The 22,266-nt window shown below is 28.8% G+C and overlaps 1 protein-coding gene across 1 annotated transcript; it reads left to right on the top strand.

The window, feature by feature from the left end:
• The first annotated feature begins 818 nt into the window (after nt 1-818).
• On the top strand, nt 819-19,595 carry Etfb (Electron transfer flavoprotein beta subunit). Its single transcript, XM_075367521.1, has 6 exons — nt 819-1,003; nt 2,416-2,574; nt 10,432-10,590; nt 11,484-11,564; nt 12,515-12,655; nt 18,361-19,595. The coding sequence occupies exons 1-6, from the start codon at nt 953-955 to the stop codon at nt 18,529-18,531; spliced, it is 762 nt and encodes a 253-aa protein (XP_075223636.1). The 5' UTR covers nt 819-952; the 3' UTR covers nt 18,532-19,595.
• Nucleotides 19,596-22,266: the final 2,671 nt, after the last annotated feature.

Below are 22,266 nucleotides of genomic sequence, written 5' to 3'. Positions count from 1 at the left end.
GCAAAAGTGACAAAAAATTCGAACTGTTGACGGTAATGAAAGAATCAATCTGTAATGAGCTGCAGTATAAAATAAAAATACTGACCATATATTCAGAGGAAGGTTGATCAGTACTGACCGCTAGGGTCTAAGGTACCCCACGCCCGAAAACGATCATTCACTATTGAAACGCTGGGGACTGAGTAACCCAAGACGGGAACAGATGTGTTTTGTATGAAGCTATGAGACAGAGTGAACTTGCGGGTGGCGCCAATACCTTCCCCAACGTCTGGAATTTGTTTACAAAGAGGTTAATTTAATTCCCGCTATCTTTGATTCTGGAAAAAATAGTGTATATTAACCATAGCGTCTGTGGGACCCCAGTGTGTTAATCTAGGGTTAAATTAAGTAGCTTTTCATAATCTTATTGTGAAGCACAACATTGTTAAACACCTATTCACATTGTTAAATACCTATTCTATTATTATAATTTGGAAAAAGTTATTTAATATATATTTTTATCTGTTTAACTTTCGTAGTCTTCTAAAGTGAATTGCAAGTATAATTTTTCGTAAAATTAAAAAAGTACGTATTAAAAATTTGTAATTAAAGATGTTTGTTTTGAATATTCACAATTTGTTGCAAACGAAAAATATAGTTTCAGGTTTAGGACAAGCTTGTCTCATAGGGCTGATAATTATCCATAGAATTGAAATATTATTAGCCACAAGACAAATTTAACTATATTAAAAAAGTAATTACAGATATAAATTATTTTATTTTTATTCAATCGTAAATATACAGGTTCTGATAGTATTGTTTATTTATATTGCCACAACTGGGCATTCGTTTGAACTCTCTTTACTGCGTCCGTATCAGCTGTGCTTTAGATCTTAGTTAATCTTGCTTGAAGGTTTATTTAATTAACATTTTCATTTTTTTAAGAACTTGTATTATTTAGAAAATATTTAATATGGCTCGTGTTTTGGTTGGTGTAAAAAGAGTAATTGATTATGCTGTGAAGGTAAGCTTTTTAAATTTTTATGATAGATTGAGTTCTAATATTTTCATATATGTACTTTGTACCTTGTTCATTTGTATTACTTTTCTGAGGTTGAAGGTATGCAGTTATGAGTAATTATTATTTCATGTACGATTATTTCTATTTTTTTTATTTACTGTATAATCTTGACATACTTTTTGACCTTGAAAACGTCATTTACATAATAAAGTAGTTTATTACTATTACTGGCTGTTCTGTTTTAATTAACGTTCTGAAATTAGCCCTGCCTTAAATCAGGCCCAATAGTTTAGTTTTCAGAAACTTAATCTATGTACGAACCAGTAAACCTAATTACAGCAGGTCCCCTTTTTATGAACATTCAATTTACAAATATCCAGAATTACATTTTTTCTTCAGAATTTATACCTCTTCTGTAAATGTTTATTATATCAAGTTTTATAATATTTTTTTTATGTTTTTTCCTTCTTTTACTGTGTTGAGTTAAAATGATTTTTGTGAATAGATGCCAACCAATTAGTGAGTGCCTTCAGCTTATCACATAAATGACTAGCCACTTTTTTAATATTTTTTGATGCTACCCAATTCTGTATCCATATTAAAGCTGTTGCAATAACAGCTTAGCCCACTGATTAACACATTATTCAGAAAAAATAAATTAATGAATATATATTATTATTGAATAAGTATTTTTATTTCTTCATTGTGGTATTCTTTCATTTCATTTGGCTAAGTCAGATCTTTGTGATTGGTTATTATCAGGAGAGCTACTGTGCATTGCTTGGCAAGTTTGTTGGAGGTGGCCGAATGCGCCATGACAGGGAAGGCTGTGTCTAAACCACAGGTAAATGCCAGATCCACTCATCTCTGGTAAAACTATTGTTCCTTGCTTAGTGCCACTGAATATGCATGATGTGGACTGTTCTGCAGAAGAGGGACATTAAGATGCACCCTTACTGTGGATGTCACCATCAAATCAATGAAATATCATTTATAATATTGGTATTGATTTATTTATTTAGTGGGACAGCTTGATTATTCTATTTCCTTTTTTTACAGTTTATTTTGATTCATTCATTATTAACTACTTAATAACAAGAAGTCATGCACATTTTGATTGCTGATTTAGTGCAGCTCAGTGTGAATTGAATTTTGTTAACTAATTGCATAAAAATATTGATTTTTATTATATTTATTTTTTTTTGTAGTTGTATTCAGAGAGATATTTAAAGAAATCGTATTATATGTTGCCTAGAAATTTGGAAATGTTAATGTTATACATAAGTAACTTTTTAATGGTTGATATCAGTATAAAAATGATTGCACCCATATTAACAAATAGTTATTTATATTTATGAAATTTTTTTATAAAATAACTAATTGTGTATGATTTATTTTTATTTTTTATTATTTAGATTCGTGTTAAACCAGATAAAACAGGTGTTGTTACCGATGGTGTAAAACATTCAATGAATCCATTTGATGAAATTGCTGTTGAAGAAGCTGTTCGTCTCAAAGAAAAGAAAATTGCAAATGAAATAGTTGCTGTATCATGTGGGCCAGCACAAGCTCAGGTTTTTATATTTATTATAAGGTGTTATATGATTTTTAAGCACTTTGTTCTATCAGATGAGCAACATAATATCGAATCAAGCCAGCTTGAACTGTAGTTATTTGAGTATCATTTTTAACATTGCTTAATTAATGCCATTATTGGTTGTGTATGTTACTATGGGGGCCAATCCATTCTAAGTGGTCCAGAAAAAAATAATAATTGGTTGCCTGACCATCTAAGAAAAATATCATATTTTGTAGGTGCATTCTCTTATTGTTTTGGTGGTTCAAAACTAATTTTCTAAAATTTTTATTGAATCCGGTTCAGAAATGTCGGCCATTTTTGTTTTAAGCCTCATACTGTTTTTTACGTTTGCAGACATCTACGATCTTCTAAATACTCAGTACTGGGTTATCCTAGGCCTTTAAAATAAACTGCATTCTATTCAGTTCATTTTAACCTACAAATCAAAGCCGTATTTACTACTTACCTAATATGATTTTGTTTATGTACGCTTAGTAGCGCAAAGTTATTGATTGTGAACGGATAAAATTCAGTTTTCATAGGGTAATTTCTAAAAGAAGGAACAATTTCTCAGTCCCAATTTTTCTTGCACTTTTATATATAAGAGCATAGTTGTTTTATATAGAATATCGGTACTTACGTATTACCACCACCACAGCTACAGCTTTATTTAAAAACAAAGTAGTTAATTGGATTTCGGTGGAAAATTAACAGTCTCTTTATTAATTTTAATAAATGGTTATTTATATTTATTTATTTTATAAATATAATTTAACTAAACTTAAACTACGCTCGCTTCGCTCGCTAACCTTGACTAATTAACACTGTAATTTTTTGAGTATTTATTTAATAAATTCAGTAATCATTGCAATTATTTATTATTTAAATAATCAAAACACTCCTGTTAATTAGTCAAGGTTAGCGAGCCCTATGTAGGTTAAGTTTTGTTAAATTATATTTATAAAATAAATAAATGTAAATAACCATTTATTAAAATTAATAAAGAGACTGTTTTGAATCTATGTTAAACTCTATATCGGCCCATTTTCCACTGAAATCCGATTGACTAGTTTGTTTTTAAATAAAGCTGTAGCTGCGGTGGCTACGTAAGTACCAAAATATTATAGTAAAAGAAAAAAAAGAAGAAAGGGTGAAAAAAGTAAAAGAAAGGGTGTATTTACACAGTTTTAAAAATAGAATTTTTTCAATTTTTCAGCTGCAGTATCTTTGCTGGGGGACCAGACAAAAATATGAAAATTGCACGTAAAAAAAGGGTTTTTATGGTATCAAACTCGGTATAAATCTCAATTTGAGATTGAACTCAAAGTATAAAAAAACTGTGAATTCAATAAAATTGCTTGATTTCCACGTCCAGGATAAGTGGGCATAAGCAGTTATTCTATTATTTCTAAGGCATTTTCAACTAAGAAAACCATATTTCTTAAAAATAAATGAAGTACCTGATTATAAATAAGCAAGTAGACTGCCCAATATATAATTTTTAATTATTTTAGATACAAAATTTCTCTTTATAAAAATAATATCCTGAAGGTGGGACCTATATTGACTAAGTATTAAAAATTATTTATAAATAAAAGTTAATAAATTATTTTTATTCCTTATGTTTTAAATTATAAGTGTTCCTGTCAATATTATACCAGGAAAATCATTGTGCCCAACATGATGATAGTCTAAAATATTTGTTGTTGACAAAGAAAGTGATGATGAAAGTTCAGATAAAGAATTTTACAATATAAAATATATATATATACGTGCTATCACAAAGCAGATTTTGGACTTGACTTAGAATGGCAATTTTTTGCATGTGTCATTGGAAAAATGCCTATGATGGCATAGAAGGTAGTATGAAGCAATCTGTGACAAAGTCTAGTTTACAGCGGCCTTATAAGGATAAAATCTTGACAGCTCAGAAAATGTTTAGCGAATAACGTATGTTTTTATGAAAACTAAAGAAATTCAAGAACTCAGTTCTATTACCTTAGAGGAAAGGTATAAAACTTGTCAGAAAATTAAAGGCACTAGATCATTTCATTATTATACCACAATCAGCAAGTTTGCTGAATGTCAGTACAGATCATCATCTGATCGTGAACTTCATCAACTTGCAAAAGCAGTACCATTGACACTTCAAAATAAAGACACAATTCCATGTATTTATGATGGCTGGTGGTGAATCGTGGAAATGAACAATATAGATGATCAAAACAAGATGGGTCAATCCACTTAAAGTGCCCCAAAAAATATAAGCTGTTTGTTTGACCAATTCAAAAAGAATTTTAACTTACCCACTTGTTTCTACATGTTTCAGGACCTTAAAACTATTTTTTTTAACATTTTTTATTTAAGCAGTTTACCTGTGGTGGCTATTTTTGTTATGGTATGCACATTGTGATTGTAAGGGTTTGGGGATAAAATCATAACTAAAAAACTATTGGTCCTGGAAGGATGAAACAAACGGCAATTTAATCATATTTTCTCAAGGTAAAATATTTGGTCAAGTGGTTTATTTAGCTATCTCTCTTTCTTCTATAAGAAATTTACCAATAAATTTGAACATGAAAAAATGTTTAATTTCACTTTTGGTAATTTTTTTCAAGAGACAGGGATAGCATACACAGTTTGAATTATTTTTTTATATGTAGGTATATGTTAGTAGTTTTAAATAATATTAATGGTGATATACTTACCTCTAAATTTTTATGAATTTTTGAAAACTTAATTTTTTTTTAAAAATTCAAATTTTGTGTTCAAGTAACTGATGGGCCTGGTGATAAAAATCTAAAATTTCCACAACTGTAGTGTTTTTGTATATCTTTATGGCAAATAAAAAAATTTCTTGGGGTATTGTACCAATAAAAAAGTTATAAACTCAAAAATTATGAAAAATCTGTTAAAAGCGATACTATCTTGACTCGCTATATAAGTGCTCCAAAGGGGTTTTATTGTCTTCTTTGCAATATATATAATATTGAAAGCATATTTACCACACATAATTTAATGCACATTCTTTATTGTTATCAAAATAGGTTTCTAAGTTTGATGAACGTTTAAATAACTGAATTATTATACACCCATGCCCCAATTATCCTGGATGTGGAAATGCAAGCAGTTTTTGCTTGAATTCACAGATTTTTTTTATACTTCAGTTTAATGTCAAAGTTGAAATTTATACAGAAGTTTGATACCATAGAAAACGTATGTGTGCAATTTTCAGATTTTTATCTTTTGGTCCCTCAACAGAGATATTGCAGCTGACAAATTTTAAAAAATTCAGTTTTTAAAAGGGTGCAATTTTTAAAGGATAAGCCACTCACCATTGATATTTTGTATAAAGTAGTTATACTCATATATATAAAAGCACAAGAAAAATTGAAACTGAGAAATTGTCTCTTCTTTGAGAAATTACCCTATAAAAATTGAATTTTGTTCATTTGCATTCAATAACTTTTGACTACAAAGCACGCAAGAACGAAATCATATAAGATAGTTAAATAAAGCTTTTATTTATAGGCTAGAATGTACTGAATACAATGCAGTTTATTTTAAAAGCCTAGGATAACCTAGTACTGAGTAATTTAGAAAATTGTAGATGCCTAAGAACGCGAAAAACTGGTACGAGACCTAAAACAAAAATGGTCGCCATTTCTTAACTGGATACAATGAAGATTTAAAAAGATCAGTTTTGAACTACCAGAACAATTAGGGAATGCACCTACAAAATATGAATTTTTTCTGAGATGGTTTGGCAACCAGTGCTGGACCACTTGGAATGAATTTACCCTATGTTATCTATTATCAATTGTAATCTGTTCGTACTTCAATGCAGTATAGTTTTTGTTCCGTGCAGTTGTGCTTTACTAAAATGACTTACTCGATTGAGGAAAAGATTGCTATAGTTGGAAGCTTATGTATGTTGTGGATTTTTTCAAGAAACGTGAAAAGTTTTCTAAATGCCGGCACCTTAGCAAAGAGTTATGTATACAATTCAGTTAAAAAATGGTTAAATTGAGGTTGGTTTCAAATACAAATCAAAAAAGGAGGCCTACCATAGAAGAATTTCTGGAGGTTTGAAAAGATTTAAAGAAGAGTTACCGCAACAGTGATGTCAAAAACACATCTTGCCATAAGATTTTTTATGGTTTAAACTTGAAACCGTTTCATGTAACAACTCTACAACAATCTAAGAAATCAAATAAACTGAAACATTATTGCGACTGGCTTCTCAAAAATTTTGTCACATATTGTTGACAGATAGACCTGATGCTGTATTTTGTGTCAGATGAGGCATGGTTTCATTTATCTGCTCATGTTAATTTGTACAATATCAGGTATTGGATGATTAACCCACCGGGTTGGTCTAGTGGTGAATGCATCTTCCCAAATCACCTGATTTGGAAGTCAAGAGTTCCAGCGTACTGTCCTAGTAGTAAAGTCAGTTATTTTTACACGAATTTGAATATTGGATCGTGGATACCAGTGTTCTTTGGTGGTTGGGTTTCAATTAACTAACCTCACTTCTCAGGAATGATCGAACTGAGACTGCACAAGAGTACACTTCATTTACACTCATATATATCATTCTCTGAAGTATTATTTGAACGGTAATTACCGGAGGCTAAACAGGAAAAATAAAGGTATTGGATGATTAAAAATCCTCACTGGATGTTTAGAGAATAGATATGTGGTGTGCTGTTTCTAGTAGTTGTATAGTGGGAAGCCAATATTTTTTGACTAGGTCAATACAAAAGTACCGTACAGTTTTCAAAGAATTGTATGCTCAGTAAACAGATCATGAAAAAGAGTATGGCTTCTTTCAACAAGATTCATTAGCATCCATTCATATCAATTTTACAGAAGAGTACAATCAGCAGAGGGCAGAGGCAGTTCCACAAATTTCCTGGATTTGTCTAGTTCCTCCTCTGATTAATTGTTCCTTTGGGGCTATTTCAATTATAGAATTTATGAATCAGATCACCACACCATCAATGAACTGAAGATGGACATTGAACAAGAAATCTATGGCATTGACAACACTTTGCTGCATCAGGTCTCTCGATATCACAGTCAAGCACAAAAGTGCATCATTGCGTATGGTGTTCACTTCAAACATAGTTTGTAAAAATATTGTAAATATTTAAACTTTTGTTAATGTAAATTCAGAATTTAACTTACATTTTCATTTTTTTCATCTCATTCATAAAAAGCTACATGTTCCAACTGTGTTTAATCTACAACAGTTCGGTTTTAAGTTGCTCATTCAGTGTTTATAATGTCTAATATTATTAGTGTAATACTTAGGAAATGTTATAAAGTTTTAGCTTGTTAACATTGAATACTGTTTAGTAATTGGTAATTGTTTAAGAAAGAAGTATATTGTACTTATGGCTGCTGTATTGTCTGTCTAGTTTTGCTTTTAATCAAAAAAAATTATTTGTTACGTGAAAAAGTTAATACTTTCAAAGTATTATAATTTCTTTTTATTTTAATGATTTGATTATAAACAATGACCATAAGATCTAGGATTATTTTCAAGGCTTTTAAGTGATGATATGCTTTTTAATGCAGTACTTTGCCAGTATATTTCTTCTCGTGTTTGAGTGGCAAAATATTTAGATTCCAAGTTATCCACATAAGATCCAAGAGGTCTTTCTGTGTTAGAAGTATGTTGTTTAATATTAATTTCATTTATTATTACGGCTTATTAATCATATTGTTTCACTTGGTGTATAAAACCTATCATTTGGTGATTTTTAACCATTTTTATTAATAAAATTTCTGTAGGGAGGGGATCTAAAAGTTTTTTTTTTCTGTAGGTAGAAATAATTTTCAATTTTCCAAGTAAAAACATTTTTCCTATTTTTATCCTTATAATGTAGAATGCTTTTCATGAGATAATTATTAATAAAAATAACATCTATTACGTGTCATTTAAATGTAAGGCACTGTAAGTCAAACTGCTACTCAACTTATAGTTACTTACATTAAAAGAAAATAGAGAAAACTGAAAAGACTTTAGTAGGAACTGCTGGTGTGAATTGAATTCAACGATTTTCAGTATGAAGCTGTGCAAGTTTAAATAAGAAGGAAATATAGTTGATGGAACAGTTAAAATTTTTCTGTATTCTTTAAAGTCGGTTTGTAGATTTGATAGAAATGAAAAAGATGAGTTGTACAAAAAAAAATTGAATGATGAATACATCTATCTCCTTAGAAGTAGACTAGGAGTCAATCATCAGTAACAGCAAAATAGAAAGTATTAAGGGATGGAACTTTGTGAATAAATGTGGTATTGTTCTGTTAACAGTCCACCATCCAGTTTTTCTTTTATTTTATCCATATTTTCACCTCTTTTTGGGGGGGAGGATCTACTATGGACCATATTAAAATCCTCCAACTCTATTATTTTACTTATTTATTTTTTTACAATAACAGGAATTAAACCTACAACCATTTGGTCGGCAATTCAACATGCTATTAAACAAAACCAATTTACATACAATACAGTCTGTGATGGCCAATAAGCAACAGTAAACTGGAGAATAGTGATGAATGATGGGTGCTCTTCCTTATGTGGTGATTGTCACATAAATTCAATGAAATAGCTTTCTGTATATTACCACACCATACTGTGTTGGCTTTTACTTTGCCATTTTGCAGACCATCCCCTCAATATTCTGGGAGAGAATTGGGATCCATAAAACTATATCAATTTATTCACGTTGTGATAAAAATGTTTGAAATCTATGTCCTCTATGTCCATCGATTAGAATCCTGGTAATATTCTAGTCCGATGGCCCTTCGGGTATTCAAATAGTGGGGCCAGGTGCAATATGACTCGTAATAAAAGCAAACAGGTAATTAGTAGACACTCTTGGCACAAACAGCAAATACTCATTGCTGCAGCAAAACTCTCGTCATTTCCCTTACATTGAGAAACAAGTTCTTATTTCTCTGTGATTCTTTTGGGCCCACCTATAACCCACCATGATATTTCTCCAATCTGTCACATACACTTCCCGCATGTAAATATTCTAATTAACCAAAGATTCACAGTTGATGTCAGCCTGCTGTTAACACCAAGTAATAGATGTAAATCACGGCCGCAACAGTAAATAAATCTTACAACTATGCAGTATGACAACCATGAAATTTCTCAGCCGATTATCAGCATGCATATTAACAATACATGCATATACATTGCATCGTCAATGTACGCAATTGCTGAAAAATAACTTCATATTATATACATTGCCACATTCTCTACCGATTGAAAAATCCTTCAGTCTTGCAAAAGTAGAATGCCACCCCCTCAGTAAAGAGGCAAATCCCACATTTTGAACATAGCAAAATGATAGATAGTTATTAAGCACAGAGAAACATAGGTATGTACAGTTTAACATGCATAACCATTAACAGGAAACTGCAATATATAACAAAACAACATTATCAGATCTTGCCATGATAAATAAAAAATTAATGATGACATCCGACTTCATTCTCTTAACACATAAATAAAGAAAAGAAATACGTAATAAATCACTAAATAGATATCAAAACCATACAGGAATGGTGTACTGTTAATTTAATAATAAAAAAAATGTTAATGGTAGCCTTGATGCAGATGCTGAAGGTATTTTGCTTTCAGTTATACTATGAATCGGGGCTTTCAGCACCGGCATATATTTTGTTTTAGTATAGTTTTCATGTTAAACTTTCTGTCCAGTAAATTTATGTTTTGATGTATATTTTGTCATCAGCAATGCAGTCTGAAAGATTGCTTTGGACTTAATGATGTAATGTTTGTTTTATTTCTTACTATCTTAATTTGCAGGAAACACTTAGAACAGCATTGGCCATGGGTGTTGACAGAGGTATTCATGTAGAGGTTTCAGGTTCAGAATATGAAACTCTACAACCAATCCACGTTTCAAAAATTCTTGCAAAGTTAGCACAGGATGAGAAGGCAGATATTGTTATTGTAGGAAAACAGGTGAATTTTGCTTAAAGTACAATTTGTAAATTTTATTGTGTAAAGAAAATATTCAGTTTTATTTGATTTAGTGACATTTAATTTTAATTAAATTTGTTTATTTTAATTTATGAGGATAAAATTTAAATTTATATGTATAAATAAATAGCGACCTTTTTTATTAAGTTAAAACTCAATAAAATTGTAAAATAGAAATGAGGAGTAATGTTATTATATTTCCTTTTAATAACAAACAACTATCTATTTTTGTTAATTATACCATTAGAATTTAAATTTTTTTATACCTGCGAATGGCTTTATTTTTATTTAATCTTTTTTTATAAATACTGATATGTTTTAAATGTTAAGAACAAACCTGTTTCTTCGCTGAGCCGGACGTATTTTTTGGTATTTCACTATCCTGTTTCATCAAATAGTCATCAGTGAATTTAAAAAGTTTTCATCGCCTGTTCATTTAGTAATATTATTTTAAAGTTATTGAAGTGGTTTAGAAGATTTACTGGATAGGCAGCTTAGCCATTACTGTGGTGGCGTTTTGATGTGTATTGAAAACGGTCTCCAGAATAGGCCAATAAACAGAATCACTCGTTAGTTAAACTCTCCACAAAGGAGAAATGCTACCTAACTTTTGTTGATGAAATTGCTGAGAGACCCAATAATCTTCATATTTCATCAGGAAAGTTGGGAAGAAGAATAAGGAAAGGGATTAAATGGAGAAAGGAAATAGTTAACTAATAGAGGAGGGACTCCTGTATGAATAACTTATATAAATTAAATGATAACTTTATACTTTGAGGTTATAATTTTTTACTATTTTATTGAATTTTTTAATCTTTGTTTTTTTTTAGGGAGTATTAGTAGTTATCTTAAAATAGTATATGGTATTTTTACAGGCTATTGATGATGATTCAAATCAAACTGCCCAGATGACTGCTGCAGTCCTAGATTGGCCACAGGGAACTTTTGCATCAAAGGTAGATAACAAATGTAATAATTATTAATAATCATATTATGAGTGTGTTTCCATTATACGAATACATGATATTGACTGTATGCGATACGGTTTGCGTTTGATAATATATGTGTATTGATTTATTGTGAGGTAGTATAAGATTTTATTAAGGTCAAAATAAAAATCTTTTCCTCCAAGCTATCAGCTAATAGTATAATGAATAATTGTGACAGTTTTTAAAAAGATAACGATAGGAATTTTAAGTACCATGCTGATATCGCTGATTAGCAGTTATCTAGGAAGCTAAAAGTTGGTTGATTGTTTTATTTCACATGATTATTTTCAGTTCAGTAAATTCTCTGTACTTGCTGGAATTCAGTATCAAAATTTCATTACAAATTGGATTGCTCTCTTCATCCAGTAATAAAAATGTAAAAAAAATTCTTTATTAAAAATTATTAAATAAGTCAAACAAATAATATCTAAAATAAAAATATGAACTAATTTTGAGGGATGTGGGATTTTTCCTCTGAAATTTCTAGCACTGTGAGAAGACTAGGAACAGAATAAAAGAAAATAGAAAACATTTGATTGAAATATATAATGGAAATAAAATAAATAGCCTTCCTTTATCTGGATTTGGATCTCCTTTTATAATTAAAAATAAGGTAATTCTCACCTGATAAAAAAAAGTCTTTTAAAATTTACATAAAAATGAGTAAATTATCCCATCATTTTAAATTTATATTGACCTGAAGAAGTCCAACTAATTGACTGATGTTTGTCATCACTCCATAATATAATTACTGAATGTTAACAGCATAATTCCTGGAATTAACTCTTTTATTTTCTTCTAACAAGCAACAAATTCATTAGTTTGCTTGATTAAAATGTCTAAAAAAAAATTGGCAGTGTAATATTTATTTTGGTTTGTTTTAATTTTAATAGTTATTGAGAGTTTTGTTTTTACAGATTGAAAAAGGTGATGGTGAAATTACAATTATCAGGGAAATTGATGGAGGTTTAGAAACAATTAAAGTTAAACTACCTGCTGTAGTGAGTGCTGATCTCAGGTTAAATGAACCTCGTTATGCAACTTTACCCAATATTATGGTAAGTTGTAATGTTTCTGCCCTTACCATATAATTATTGTGTAATTATTTTATTTATTTTTTAAAACTCTATTAAAAAAAAATACATATCTGTAAATCATATTAATACCGTATGGTAAAATATAAAGTTAAAATTTAGTTTATGTATTTCACTATTGGATAGATGAGCCAATTTAAGAATAATGCCAACAGGAGATGAACACAAGCTGAGAAAACAAAAAACTTTGCTAGCAGTAAGAATAATTTTATGAATTAGAATAAAATCCTTAAATGTATTTTTGTGAAGTGCAGCATTTATGGCAATGAAACATAGCAGGAAAGCCAGGAAAACAAATATGTGGTTTTAAAATGCCTAAGATGATTGTTGAATATTACACGGGTTATTAAGGTTAAAAAGAATCATGAAAAAGAGAAGCTTGTAGGTAGACCTTGTGAAAAGAAAAACTATCTTAATTGGTTATGTTGTAAATCATTGTAGATTAGTTAATACTAGGAAAAAGCATGATGGGTAAGAACTGAGAGGTAAAATTTAAAATATACTGAAGAAGGTAATTTTGGATGTAGGGAATTTGTACAAATTATGATTCCTTTACTGGAGTACAAATGGAATGAAATTTTTATCAAATCAGCCAAATGACTTGCATGAAAAATTATATTGTTTCCATTGTATCAGTTAGTGTTTTATGGGTGCTGTTTAGAAGTGCTTTGGTTATTCAAAAATGATAGGTATGGAGCCAAATACTGGATGCAGTCATTTGATTCCATTTGTAAGAGAGGAAATAGTTGAAATTAATTGCCAAGACACAAAAAAAAAATTTGATACACATTGTGAGCATCAAATTTTTGCTCATCTATCCATGGATGAGCAAAAATCTTCCACTAGGCTTCCAGGCTTCGCTCAGCCTGGACCTTTTACTAAACGACTATCACTTCTTTGCTAAGGTGGAAAGAAAATATGTCTCGTGTAACATAATCAAAGACACTATAATGAGATGGTTATGAAAACTATAGGAAACGTATGTAATAATCAAGAAATTAATTTCGGTGTTCACAAAATGTATTTAGATCTATGATGATAAAATGTGTTAAAAAATAAATACAAATATGTTTTAATTGTATTACAGTTTAATCATATTATATTATGAATGTTTAAAAATATTTTTAGGCTTTAAATATTTGCTTTCAAATATTCCTTGTTATTTTGGAAATAATTCAGCTGTTCAGTTAAACATGAATTATATCAGAAGAAGAAAAATATGTTTAGAAAGTATTCTTAGTCTGTCAGTTTTGATTGCTGCTGTATACTTGTTTGATTTGACATTCCTTTTTTTATATGTATAAATATTTTTCTTTGGATGTTAGTTCCCTCTTCAATTTCCAGTTATTTTTATGAAAATAAATTCTGTGTGTTAAAATTAACTTTATATTTGTACGTAATGCTATAACTACATGAAAGTTAAACTTTTTTGTTGTCTTTGTTTGTTTTTAGTCATTTGATAAAATCTGTAGAATCAAAAGTGAGTTTCATCAATTATTTTCCATTATTTGAAAATAATTTGAATAAATAATGTGAATTAGGGGTGTTTTCTCTTATTTAACATTCATTTATTAAAATTCATTGAAGTTTATCTAGAACTTTATGAAAATTGTATAAGATGTTACTGCATATCAGAGCTTATGACCCACAATTTGAAACTGATAGTATCAGAATAATTAGTTTGAAAATACAGTCATAGGAGCTCATTCTATTTTTGGTGCGTTAAAATGAAATTGTTAAATAATAAAAATTACAGTTGTTTTCTTATTTGTAACAAGTCATTTCAGCTAATTAATTATTAAATTAGTATGCTTCTAAGAGCATGCATCGTTGGAAGAGAATTTATCTCTATAAAAATTAATAAGCAAATAAGTGTATTTATTATATAAATAAATCTTTTTTTTTTAAATTATAGTTGTGTAGAAAAGAAGTGAAAATTGAATAAGGTGTCCATTAATTAATTATTGGAAACAGTGTACACTCTTTGACTATGAACTTTTGATTACATTTGTCAACATATTTGGAACTGAAAAGGGAGATAGGTATTCTGTATAATATTTTATATGCTGAGTCTGATTATTATGTATTCTGAAACAACCCATCACATAGCAGTTTTAAGTTACAACTCCCTTAAATTTATTTTTTCCATCATATGAGGAACAAATAAGTTAGTATGTCTGTATGTTTGCTTATTCACATCTGATCTATAGTGTGATGACTACTGTAGACCTATATTTGATACATAATGATCAAATGATGTCATTTCATGTCAAGCCAGACATGTACAGACATGTCAATGAATCAAGTAATAAATAATTCAATGATGAAATTTTCCTCAGTATGAGTTTGGCTCTTGGTATGATATGCTGTGTTCTTTAGTTGTGGTAGTGGTTTTATGATAGACATATTATAAAGATTGTTTCATAAGTGATGCCATAAATTTAGTGAAAGATTTTTATGACAGAACAACTTTTGGTATTATTTTATTGAACATCAAGATTTGTTAAGTTGTGTGTGTGTGTTTCATGCTGTTTTATTGGACTCCATGGTGAAACAGTTTTATGAAGTATTTTAATTTAGTATTTCTTTAATATTTCAATTTACTTTGATTCATTAAAATATTTTAAATTTTACAATGAATAAAAATCGGGTTTGTAAAAATTCTTCAAATATTTTTTTTGTCGAGTTGCAAAGAACTCACCACAAAAAAAGTCAATGACACCAGTATCGAATTTGCTGAAAACTGCTTACAAACATTATTTTGACTATCCCTTGGGAGATCTAGATAAATCCTGGGCTCCACATTTAGCATGCATCAAGTGCGCATTAAATTAACCCAGTGGTTAAAGAAAAAAAAAGAGAATTTGTTTTTTGGTATACCTATGATTTGGCGAGAGCCTACTAACCATTATGATGACTGCTACTTTTGCTTAACAGATGATACCGGTTTCAGTTCAAACAATAAAAGCAGTTTCAAATACCCAAATGTTTGTTCAATTATGAGACCAGTACTTCATGGTGTTGATTTACAGATTCCGATCACTCCAACTTCTTGGAAAGAAATTTATGATTCCCAGAAGGCTCGGTCAATGAATTCTCAATTTCAGTAGATATTAATTACATTCCAGAGGAATCAAATAATGAGCCTCACCTCATGACAATAGCAGAACTGAACGACCTAATTTGTGACTTGTATTTGTCGAAATAATATGTAGAACTCATAGGTTCACGTCTTAAAAAATGGAATTTATTAAACATGGATACTAAAATTTCAGTATATAGAAATTGAAATGAAAATTTAGTAAAATACTTTAGAAGAGATGGTTTAATTTGTTCGCCATGATGTTAGGGGGCTTATGTCCAAACTGGCCACTGAATATATTATTATTCATGGTCAGCGTTTATTTATAGACTCATCTAAAAGAGGCTTAAAGGTAGTGTTGTTGCATTACTCGAATAAGTTTTCTATTCTAGCCATATTAAAAGAGGAAATATTTATCAGGCCACAAATAAGAAGATTAATTCATGAAAATATATTTGACAGCAAACTGAATCTAAAGAACTGGCAGCATGCATGTCATTCAAAGGTGTTGTTACTATTATTCTTGGAAACAAAAAACCTGAAAACCATGATTGGCTTATAAATGAACTCTTAGTGAATTACAAAAATTTAGGCTGCAGAATGTCATTGAAAATTCATTTTTTACCTTTTTTATTTGGACTTTTTCCCTTTAAACTTGGGTGACATCAGTAACTAACAGGAAGAAAGGTTCCACCAAGACACATTGCAGATGGAACAATGTTATCAAGGCAGATGGGATGACTCTATGATGAGTACTACTGCTGGATGATAAAAAAATAAGACTTCACTGAACACAAAAAGAAAATAAGATAAATGTAAATGTCTGCAAAATAAAGATAGGAAATAATTTTAAATATAATTATTATTGTATTCTATTATTTAAGAATTTTCTCAATATTTTAAAGGGTCATAACTAAAAATCTGAGGGTGATGAGGAAAAATTGATTTCATTTTAAGATTCAGTATAAAAAATGCATTCTAATTTACCTATGTTGATCTCGGTTCCAAATTATTATTTATTTTTTTTTTGTTGACCTGCGTTATTGAACTTTCAGTTGATATTTCATCAAAGATTATGAAATATTTAATTTTACTGTGTATATATATATATATATATATATATATATATATATATATATATATATATATATATATATAAATTAACTTTTTTTGGCAGGTTTCCAGTTTATAATGTTTCTTTCCATAATAATGTACTTTGAAACTTAAAAATTGTGTATGATCCAGCTCATTTATTTATGTAATGATTATTTTTTTCTTTTATAATAATACTGTTTTTGATATTATTTTTTCGTTCTAATTATAAACATTATGGGGTGATAGATATTATATACGTTAGGTTCTGTGCAACTAGGCAGTTGAGTTTAATGAGTTACATCATTAAAAAATACCCAATTAAACTCCCAGTTATCTGTCTGAGTGTACTTTAACCAGACATCAGTTAAGTAGTTTTTATAAACTGTTGTTTTAAAAACTGCATTTTGATTAATTGTTTAGCTGTGTATGATAAATCTATTTTATTGTTATCTCAGATCTCAAATTATAGTATTTATTGTAACCATCATCATCGTTTTTTGTCCAGAAACCCCCCCAAAAAAAAAAAATCATCATCAAACGGTTATCTGCTCTGGGACAGTTCCTTTACATTATGTTCATCTCCATTACCAGTAATTTTTCATAAAAAACCAATTGTTTTTTCTTCTTTTTTATTTTGGCTTCTTAATTCATGATAAGAAAAATTTATTTAAAGCTACAAGTCACAAAATAACAAAGTGCATAATTATTTTTTAACATAGATTTATGAGTGTAAAATTATATTTATTTTCCTGCCAATAAGCATTGTAAAAAGAAAAAATTCCATTCTAAGCAATGAATAATCAAACATTGATTAATTATTAATGCTTTTACATTTGAGAAAAATATATGACCTTCAAAGAAAATATATATTTAAATATTTTAAAGCATCTTTGTCAAAAAGAGAGAATATTAAGAAATGATGCGTGGTTTAAGTTATGGGAAGTTCAGTAATATATGCCAGGTGTCCTGGAGTGCACCAAGAAGTAACTGCACGTCTGATAGTTGGTTTGAGACATTTAATGTCTGCTTTATATATTTTTCTATGCTAGTCTTGCTTTTATTCCATATGTACAACTACAACACTGTTGTGGTAGTATATCATCTATACTACCACAACTTTCTGATTCTTATAATGAGCACTATATCTTAATCATTATGAACTCCAGTCTGGATTCTTGTTGAATTTACACTTTTTTTAATATTAGTTAAATAAATATTTTCATTGTCTTTCAAAAGAACTATAATGTTTTTAGCTCTAAACTAATGAAGTTATATATAATTATATTATAACCAACTTGTTTAGTTTCAGAGAGAGAGGGGTGTGGGGGGGATATTTTTATTCCTTTTTTCTGAAAGCATCTTTGTAATCTTAAGAAGTTTTCAAACATTTTTACTTTTTCTATTTCTAACACTTTTGAGACTTATATAGAGTTAATTTTGTACTTATAAAAATTGTAACAAACAGATTTTTTTTTTGTAATTTTATTTATAGAAAGCTAAGAAGAAACCAATTAAGAAGGTGACGCCAAAAGATCTTGGTATTGACACTGCTCCTAGAATTCAAGTTATTAGTGTAGCAGATCCACCAACAAGACAAGCTGGCTCTGTTCTTCCAGACGTTGATACTCTTGTTGCTAAACTAAAAGAAGGAGGTCATGTATAATTTTTAATGGCATAGCTAATATTTCATCAAAGGTATTTAGGGATTGTTTATTACAATAAATGTAGTAGGAAATAGGTGACATTTTGTGTTGAGGATTAAATTATTACAAAGAATTACTACAGCGGTTAACAATAGCATTTTTTAATTTGATTTTTTTCTTAATTAAATCTTATTTTATTAGTATGTAATTTGCTTAAATTTTAATATCTTTTTATCTTCCAGATTTTGTTTGACAATTTTTGAAGTTTGAATTCATCATTCGTTTAAGAATATGTTGTATTTTTCGTAAATCAGTAACACAATTTAGTACATTTAGATTATTGTGATAACAAAAGTGTTCTTAAAATGTTTCTTATTATATTGTCAGTTGCATTTAAATCTTGTACATGTAAAGTTAATCTACTATTATCTGTTGTTATGAGTCTCTTTTTTATTCGAGATTAGATATAGATTTTTTTTTCAGATTATTTCAGAATAATAATACCATATTAAGTTAGTTATTTTTATATACTGTGATTACATATTTTAAAATCAATCTTTTTAAATCTTACTTCTGTATTTCTTTCTTTTATAAGTAATTGTAGCATTAGTTTTTTTTTAAATTAAGGAAAATATTTTACATACTTTTGTATTTAAAACAGTTTTTTAATGCATATACTTAGCTTTAATTTTTAATCTGTATCAGTATACAAGGTGCTATAAGTATATTATAAAAAACTTGATGGAAAAAATTATCATTTTTGTATATGCAGTCCTCACAGATTTACTAATATATATCACTATTGTTATATGTTAGTAATATCTCTTAACTGACAATTATGTCACATATGAAATTGTTTCTAATTTAATTAGTTGATAATAACAAACATTTATTTATTACAGCATCATTTATTGTATTTTTACAACTGTCTATGTTATTATTATACCAGTTTTTATAAATTTAGAGAAGGACTGAATAAATTTTCGTATCTCTATATCTAGGATTTATGTATACCATCATCTTAGTCATTTATTATGAATGTATTTGTAATTTTTTTTATTAAAGATATATTTTTGAAGTATAATTTTTATTTAAATTTTTAATCAACCTTGTCCACTCTATTTTTACATGTTAACTATTTTTTGCTGAATTACGTATTATTTACTTATTTTTATGACCTTACTTAGTGTATAACTAAAATCAGCCTTTTCCCATTGACTTCCTTTAATAAGACCGTAACATAATGGTTACGTCACATAATGTTTTTTCATGCTGAAGTTATTGTTCCAGTTTTTCCCCTTATTAGTTGGGAAGATGCATTTCTATGATGAGGTCAAAAAACATAAACAATTTAATAAATTATATTTGTTAATTTAGTATGTTGTGTTTAATGTTTATATATTTTAAATTATTTGGGAGAGTAAAAACTAACAAAAATTCAATTTTTTAAAATTAAGAACTTATATGTTCTTCTGTATTGATATTGTCCCCTTCAAAGTGCACCCTGGAATGTAGCACATTTATGCATAGCATTTCTTCCAATCATCAAAAAATTTGTGGAAAGCATTTTTTGATATATCCTTATGCACCCTTGGTAAATTTTTGTATTTCATCAATTATTACCATTTGTCCTTATACAGTTTTCATAATCAACAGAAATAAAAAAATGGCAGGGTACCATGTCTGAAAAATATAAAGTCTTCAGCATCAATATGGTTTCATTGTGGTACAAAACCCAAGAATTTTTTGCCTACATTTGTGATCGTTTTCTTCCGATTGCCTCATGTGAATGGCATAAAACTGATAAATAAAAGTGTTTATTGACCATACAATCTTGTGATAAGAATTCATAATGGAGGATGCCAATGTAAAAAAAAAAAACAGTAAGGAGACCCTTAACATTTGATCGAACTTTGCATGTTTTTTTCTTTGTTCTTCGGGACGCTTCTGTTGAAATGGTTTGATTTGACCTTTGTTTCAATTCTAACGTATACTCTTTTCTGTTATGACATATTTAAGTAATTTTGTGTAATCTGTGATGGTTATGATAAAAATTCAACATTTTTGAAATAGATTTTGTTTGCTACTTGTTTTATACCCAAAATGTCTGTCAAAATTGTTTCACAAGAGCCATAAAAGATTTCCACCTCTTCGGGAATTTTTTAAATAGCGATTTTATGATTATTTACAATATCCTTTATTATGTCAATATCTTCATCAATTGATCTGTTCAGACGTCCAACCATTTTTGCTGTTTTCACACCTTGAAACTGTTTGTACCAGTTATAAACTCTTGGTGTGTTTTAACATTCTTGCCTTTTCGAACATTCTCATCGCTCCACTGAACTTTATTAGATTTTTAATGCAAATCCTTTGTTTTGTCATTTTCAAACAAAATCTAATAAAATACATCCTTATTACAGCTGCTATCAGCTATAAATTTAAATTACACATATAATTTGCCTGAACGTATTGATGTACATTATAGAAAGTGCTACCATTGTGTGAGTAAAAGATGAAAACTTGGTCGAAACGACAGCAAGCAGAAATAAAAAAATTCTTATTCTCTTATCATCTCATCTAGAATATTCAAGTTTTTTTATTAATAGTGGTAGAGTTTTCATTTATTTCTTTAGTGGTAAACAAATATTGATCTGTGATAGTACAAAATTCTTTTATGTGTTCATTGTATCTTTTTTTGGAAACTTCTTATTACCTCTCTGTTTGTCCAATTTAAAACTTTCTCTGGTTGGAGCACTTTTAGATACTTTTCGTATTGTTTTTTGTTCAGTCATCCAATGACAATATTTTAATCTTACCATCGTTTTCGAAATGACTGCAACTCAATTCTTAAAGAATTGAGTTAGAAAATAAATAGCATAGAAAATAAATAGTAAAATTACTGGGAACTAGATCAGAGCATATAGTAAATAGTCAAATACTTCCCAGTCAGATATTTTTTAAAGAGTACTTCCCTTGTTTGTGATAAAGGATTATTTTGAAACAAATTAATCTTGTTTGACAATTAGTTATGCTTGTTTTATATTATGAAGCAGACTGAGTGTTTTAGAGAAAGGTTGTGGATGTATTGTTACTGTCACCTTTGTGAGTGCTATACACAAATATTATTTCTAGATGACCCTTCTTGTATGTAGGGCAGATCAGACACAAATTTATTCACATATAAAAGAACACTTACAAGTCTTATACAAAAGTTATACATCTTTATAAATTTCTGACGGAAAGAAGCATGTAAAAGCCTAAAACTCCTTAATGGTTTAAAATTATATTTACAAATGCAGTAAATTTGACAAATAATATGTTCCTATTGACAGATCAAATGCTGTTTGACTACAGTCCAACCATTTTCTTAACCATTCGAAACGTGTATGTATTACTAACTACAGCACCATGTCCAAAACCATCAATAAAGAAAATATACAATAGTTGTGAGAAACAATTTTTTAAGTGTACTTCTAAATACTTAGGAAATTACTGAGTGGTTCTTTAAAAAGTTTCAACTACATTACATTATATTGATTAATGAGATAGTAACAAATTTAGTAAGTAATAAATGTATTTGATTTAATAATTAGCAGTATTATTTTTTTATGAACTTGTATTCATTATGAGTTTATACATAATATTTCATTTGGTTGTTTATATTTTTGAGTATAGAATACAGTTTACAAAATATGGTGTAAAATCAACGTAGCAGTGATAACTTTTAAGTATTAAAAAATAAGTAATATTAA

This window comes from Lycorma delicatula, chromosome 5 (assembly GCF_047948215.1).
Source record: "Lycorma delicatula isolate Av1 chromosome 5, ASM4794821v1, whole genome shotgun sequence".
Lineage (NCBI taxonomy): Eukaryota > Metazoa > Arthropoda > Insecta > Hemiptera > Fulgoridae > Lycorma > Lycorma delicatula.
This window is presented reverse-complemented; position numbering and strand designations above follow the sequence as displayed.

What these genes read in the sequence shown, in the direction of transcription:
- Etfb (XM_075367521.1), top strand. Translation starts at nt 953, where the DNA reads ATGGCTCGTGTTTTGGTTGGTGTAAAAAGAGTAATTGATTATGCTGTG. An exon ending in AGGGAACTTTTGCATCAAAG is followed by an intron (nt 11,565 to 12,514) that starts GTAGATAACAAA and finishes TTGTTTTTACAG; the next exon opens with ATTGAAAAAGGTGATGGTGA. An exon ending in CAACTTTACCCAATATTATG is followed by an intron (nt 12,656 to 18,360) that starts GTAAGTTGTAAT and finishes TTTTATTTATAG; the next exon opens with AAAGCTAAGAAGAAACCAAT.